This window comes from Azolla caroliniana, unplaced genomic scaffold (genome assembly GCF_043228905.1).
Source record: "Azolla caroliniana isolate FFs.n. ecotype wild unplaced genomic scaffold, voAzoCaro1.0.p SCAF_6, whole genome shotgun sequence".
In the NCBI taxonomy this organism is placed as follows: domain Eukaryota; kingdom Viridiplantae; phylum Streptophyta; class Polypodiopsida; order Salviniales; family Salviniaceae; genus Azolla; species Azolla caroliniana.
In genome coordinates, this window is record NW_028230441.1 from 6,206,397 (window position 1) to 6,213,062 (window position 6,666).

General features: G+C 42.0%; 1 protein-coding gene across 1 annotated transcript; it reads right to left on the reverse strand.

Annotated features, from left to right (window-relative positions):
- Nucleotides 1-284: 284 nt before the first annotated feature.
- On the reverse strand, nt 285-6,402 carry LOC147862841 (uncharacterized). The gene is made up of 4 exons (XM_087321152.1): nt 5,123-6,402; nt 4,969-5,031; nt 3,031-4,877; nt 285-491 (listed from the first exon to the last, which is right to left on the reverse strand). Exons 1-4 carry the CDS (start codon nt 5,784-5,786, stop codon nt 285-287), a joined length of 2,781 nt encoding a protein of 926 aa, XP_087177278.1. The 5' UTR covers nt 5,787-6,402.
- Between the last annotated feature and the right edge of the window lie 264 nt (nt 6,403-6,666).

Consider the following 6,666-nt stretch of genomic DNA (forward strand, 5'->3'; position numbering starts at 1 on the left):
TTACAATCCCACACGTATGGCTTTAGGATAAGCCAAGTAGAAATGGTTGATCGACCTTAGGGATAAGTCATGTTGAAACCCACACGTATGACTTCAAATCTCTTTATTTTATTTTATTTTTTTCCATAAAAAATATCCTCCATTGGTATTAACATAAAGTGGCCAAAGGCAATATACAAAAAAGTCCAGTATTACAAAGAAAAATGCAACATAATTAACTAGAAAACTATTGAACATTCGTGCAACTCTAACAGTCTCAACAACACTGGGCTCAAGATTTTGGCCTAATGAAGACCACCCCATATAATACAAATAGCTTCACCTACAGAAAACAACACCTTCTCCACCATAGTCCTGCTCAATGCAAATATCGCCTTCAGCGTTGCTTCCAAAAGTATCTTTTCAGGGCTACCATGGCAGATATGCCCAGAAAATACTGTTTCTACACCTATATATTGTTCATCACCATCAGAAAATAGAGGTAAAAAGCCCTGTAGACCAATATGACCAATTGCTTCCACTACAAATCTCTTTATTGTCAATTATTATCACTAGATAAATCTAATATTGTCCAAAAATATTAACACAAAAGTAGGATGTTCAAGGGCTTCGTATATAGTTTCCCTTCATTTCTTGTACGTAATTAATTGTCCATGTTATCATGTAGCATACAAGTACGAAGCCAATAGTAACATGAGTACATGTGGAAGCAAAATATGGGAGCCTTGCCTTTATGATTTATGAATTGAAATAATATATATGGTAGATACTTATGGTCATTGGTTCAAACTTGCTAATCCATGATTGCTTGGACTATATTTCATAAAGAACTTTGTCATTTCACACATGCAAAATTGATGTGGCTTTATATGACAAATTATTGTTTCTTATGAGTAATGCAAAGATACAATGTGTCTCATGGCAAAGGTTGTGAGTTAAAACCCCATACAATGGGTGTGATGTTGTGTTCATGATAAGAATATTTGACAATTTTTATTTTTAGAACAACTCGTGTTCTTATGTCACCCCTTAGGAAAGGAGGTTTGGCATTGCCATTGCCATTTTCTTCACAACAATATGACTGAAAATAATGTCCTCATAATGAAAATGTTAAAAGGCAATCTCAACGTACACTTGAATTTATAATCTCATTATTTCGTGATCCTACGAGAATGTTACTATTTCAACCTACACAATCTTAAATCTTGACTACATTGTCCAAGTTTGGCAGCAAGGTGAGTAAGTTTTAAGGTCATAGGATACATAATATTCCATGTGTAGTGATATACATTAGTGCATCGTTTGTCATGGGCTTTATGGTTTAGAGTGCAAACTAAGAAAATAAGTGAACCAATACAAATCAAGATACAATGATCGTGCACTTTGAGAACGCTAGATTCTGTAAAGTTTAAATTCTCATTGCTCAATGAGTAAAACTCTTTTTACTTTTACTCTCTTTTCTGAAAGACACATGATACAAAAATGGTACATGATGATGGTTCCAGACCACACTCAAGCGTGCAATTCCGTTTGAATAAACTAAAACGAGCATGCATAACATCCATGATTACTAGCTTTTACCATGCTCAATGTTAGTTTCATTTCATGATCGTGTACCCTAGAGCTACATTAGCTAGTATTATGACATATTTTCCTCCACTATCCACACGGCCTTCAGCTCTCCCATTTCATTTGAGGGGAGCGAGAAGGATACCGAGTGAAGGGGCGAGCTTGCTCCTCGTCCCCAATTTGATCTCCTTCAAACCACTTGCAACTCTGTTCAAAAAGCTATGCATCCAAAGATTCACACATATTGAATCCCTTATATGAACTTTGCCATGTATACATACATACAAATTTCCATATTTATATCTGGTTTTACTTTTGAAACCCATTGCTCCAGACTTCAAATTCAAGCATTGACAAAGTGCTCCCTTTCTTTGAAAATATGGTATAGAAATCCTAATGGTTCACAATACTCGTAGGATAATGCATTTGTTTTTCGCTAGAACAATATGAGTGAAAGGACAATCAAACAATTAAAAAAGAGCACTCAAAGAAAATGGATGCAAGGAATCTGTTTGATTGACTCCACATTCACATAATATAAGTCCTAGAAGAATTTTGGTATGATGCCAAAATATTCCAGAAACTATACTCGCAAGCAACATCAGAATTATTTCCAAATGTAAGGAAGGCCAAGAGGATACTATCATAGTTCTAACCCAACAAAGTTCTAGATTTCTAACAACATAAGATGATGGTGAGGGGTCCAATGAGTCATTGCAATACGAGGACTCTAATCCATCAATTTCACAACAATGTTGGTAAGATGTGAAAATTTTAGGTAGATGATGCATAGGGAGTAATGACTACCCCGACAAGTGACATGTGAGATAACTTTCTTGATACAAAGGCCTAGGGGCAAACATGTTAGACACAAGGAGGGTCAAACACAAGCAAAAGTATCGAAAAAGAATACAGATGGTTTGTTTTGTTGGGGGGTAATTTCTATGCTGGACAGTTAAGTCGTAAAATAGGAGGGTCCATTCAGTCCAGTTAAAACGTCAGATTAAAACTTGACTGGATGCCTTGGAAGGGCTCGCCTTATGACTAAAAAAAGAACCACGCGATTTTCGCCTTCAATATTTTGCTCCTAATCCATTAAAGAAAAAGCCTAAATGTCAAAACCATTTATATCATAATAAATGATATCACAGAGTATATTTTATATATATATATATATTTCAAAATTGCACTCAGTAGTCTGTACTCTCTGCTCTGCCGACGCCATTGGCGGCGCCATCGCCTTCGGACAGAGAAGATCAGATATGGATTCTATGTAAGCTTAAACGTTGTTAGAGCCTTTCCGTATTATATATGCACGCACAGACGACGGACGTGATGATCCCTACATTTTGATCGATCAATCGATCCCTACATTTTTGTCTTTCTCTACTCCAATTTTGTTATGGACTGATGATGAGATCGCTTCTCCGCGAAGAAAGAGAGTCTTGAGTCGCGGCCCACCGGCCTCTTGACAGAAGAAGAAGAAGAAGTAGTAGAATCAAAGGCGGCATGATCCTGATTGCGATGATGATAAGCGTCAGATAAAGGAGAAGTAATGCTACTAGACCTGCACGTGTAGATGCAGGGCAGGGGAGGAGTGGGAGGAAGCTGAGGCGTAGCAGCCCCAGTTGCGGTGCCGGGAGGAGCAGCCACCGAGACGGCGGAGGAGGAGCGGCTGCGAACTGGAGAGATGCGCTTGAAGAAATTCTTGCTATCTTCCACTAGCGATTCCAGGCACTGGTACAGCGCAGCGGTTGATTTTGGGCCCGAATTAATGAGCTGCTGCTGCTGGCTATGGCAGGAGGAGCTTCTGCTCCTGGAGGTAGTGGCCTGCTTTCTTGATGATGCCGAGTTTCTGAGATGAGGATCAGTGGAACAAATTGATGGAGCGCTTGACAGAGTAGAAGGCGGGGCTGATTTGACGGGAGTGGTGAGGCCTGAACGGGATGGATAACCGCTGCGAGTGGTGATGGCTCTCTTCACTACAGGGCTCGCCGGCAATGCGGCAGCACTTAGTGCCATGGCAGCTGCAGAGGTGCTGCTGTGTGGGGGGCACAGTGGCGGAGATGAAGTGAAGGATCTGCAGGTCGTCCTGTCTCGCTTTTTATTAGGAATTGCAGAAACAGAAGAAATGGATGAAGAAATTGAGTTCTTAACAGACGAAGGTGTGACGGATCGACGGGCATTATAGCGACTGGCCACAATTCTTGATGGCGTGCTAGTGCTGTTAGGATTGGCGGGCAAGACATTGCTGCTTCTGCAGGAGTTCGGCATCACATTCTGAAGAGCGATTCTCTGTTGCTCTCTCTGCTTCGTCAACACTTTGGCTCCGCCATCGCCCGCTGTAGTAGTACTGAGGCTTAAACGCCTATAAGCCTTGGCTCGCTGGTCCTGCTCGTCCCCACCATCGCTCCACTTGCGGCCAGATGTGGAAGATCCCTGTACCTGAACAACCCGATCACTGGAAATCTTGCTTGCCAATACCTTTGATGCACCACCATGTTTTGTTTCTTCTGATCCCAACGTCAATGGCGAAAGCTCTACTGTGTTGCTATCTGTACAGCTGCTATCTGTTGTGGTTACTGATACGTTTTTTAGATTATGGTCTACTCCAGATTCAGCCATGTCTCCATGATCGATCACCTCTGTTCTCTTCGTCTTCTTCTTTGTCATCATAGTATGATTCTTCTTCTTCAACTCCCCTTCCCATCTCTGCTTCTGCATTTGCAGCTCCGTTAGCCTCGATGTCAGCACTTCAATCTCCGCATCGATTTCCTGGATTAATACAGCCTTCCCACTCGAAGCTTCTGCTTCTGCTTCTGCTTCTACTTCTTTATTCCCATCATCTAGCATTAGTTTGTCGCCTGAATCCAACAACTCTGCTGCTGGGCCATCATGTACATCATCGTCCATAGCCAACTTATCATGAGCAGGCTCCACACTTCTAACATGGCTTGGTTCGTTCTTCCATGTTTCTTCTTCAGATCGCATAACATGAAAAGCCTCGTTTTGCAGAAAACTCGTCTCCTCAAAATGTTGAAGGGTTGGATGTACATGATCATGGGGACTGTTATCTACGAAGCACCCTTCTTCCTGTTGATGATCCCTTTCGTCATGACCATTTGCAGGCACCATAGGGCAGGACTCTGCATCATCAGGAGAATCTATCTCCTGCCGTCGATTGTAGCTCGATGAGGAAGAGCTATCACAGCTACCACAGGAATCGGCCCTCCCAGTGCTAGTATCATTTGTAGTTTTGACAGGTAAATTCTGATCGAAAGCAGCATTGCTCCAAACAAAAACCCTTCCTGCATAAGCTCAATCGTAATGTGAACACTAGGACGTAATTGACAAACTGATGAAGCTCTTCTGATCAAATAAACCAAGGACAAAGCTTACCATTTCTTCTGAAATTCGGTGGACCTCTCTCGCTGACTCGGCTACTCTCTCGCCATTCAGGGCCTGAAAACAAACAGCAGCAAAACCAATCTTGATTATCATACCTTAGGTTGAAAGAAAGAGAAGTGAGCTCAATATGGTTATTTTAAGTTACCAAGCTGTTTGGAGTAGAACATCTGTGGCTCATTTTGTTTTTTCAGTCGAAAACCGCAGGAATCTCCTTGCTGCTGATCGTTCACAGGAGCAGGGACAATGGCATTCAAACAAATCGGGGACAGAGCAGCAGCAGAGGAGGAGGAAGAAGACGAAGAAGTAGAAGAAATTGATAAAGGAGAAGGAGAAGAAGACGAAGAAGAAGAAGACGAAGAAGAAACTTGAATGGAGTGCAAGCAACCAGTAAGCTGCTGTTCAGCAGTGGTAGGGACCAATTGAACAGAAGAAGATTTCTCGAGAGAATAATCCTTATCATTCTTGCTCATATCAGACGGACATACAATAGATGTGTTCATCCCTGCATCGTGAAGAAGATGATTTTGTTGACGATGATGAGCAGTAAGAGCAAGCCCTTGCTTGGCATTCACACTCCAATGGAGGGGTCTTCGTGTTCGAGAGGGCGGGAAGCTACTGAGCTCAGCTTCTTGAAGAAGACACATACGCTCCACAGACGTGGATCTAGACGTAGCAGGGCTTATTAACATAATGGTATCCATAGCTCGTGGAGTTTTGGGCGTACCTTCGAGCTCAGCTCCTCTCTTTGTTTTGTTTCCTACAGGGGTCCTCACCACCGCTTGTCTCCTTGATACGGAGCTCTTCATCATCGTCTACTCTGATCAGGACTTATAATAACATAACCCTAATTAGCTCTCAAATGGTCCCCCCCCCTCCAAACCTATTCGGAAGCGATCATGAGACCTCGAAATACGACCTGCAGAGTTTCAAACGACAACATTTCCTTGAGACCATGGAAGGAGGGAGTAGCAAGTCTTATTCTCTCCACCCAGTTTCAGCCAGCAATTTAGATCTAAGCCATCAAAACTGCTGATGAGATCAGAGGTTCGGAAAAAGTGATTATTTTCTTTCTTCTCTTTTTAAAATTTTTTTTGGGGAGGAGACAAGAAAGAAAAAGGACGATAGTCCTTGCACAGAGGTAAGTCAGAGCTTCTTTCTGATTTTACTCCTGAAGAAAACGTTTGCATTAAGCGTCAAAGAAGCTTATTACTCTGCAAAGTATGCCTACAAAACTCAACTCGGAAGCAAAAGAAGACGAAGAAGAAGAGTAAAAAAAGAAGAACATATACAGAGACAAAGAGCTCCCGTATTATTATTGATCAATCACGGGTAGAAGAAGAAAAGGGTGGGTGAAGAGTTTGACAAAGCTCCCCCGCCCCGTATTGATGAATCGCTTGAGGGAGAAGATAAAAAAAACAGAGAGAGAAGAGAGGAAGGAGGGAATGGAGCTAAATAACTCCGGATATATATATATATATGTATATATGAGAGAGAGAGAGAGATTATTATAAACACAGGAAATGAGTGAGCGAGCTCACATGGTGGTCGGTGCAGAATGAAGCGAAAGGGGAAAGTGAGAGGAGAAGAGAAGGAGAAAGAGAGGAGACGGACGAGACGGACAAACACAGTGACACAGAGAGAGAGAGAGAGAGAGAGAGAGAGAGAGGCTGCAGAGAAGAGGCCCTAAAT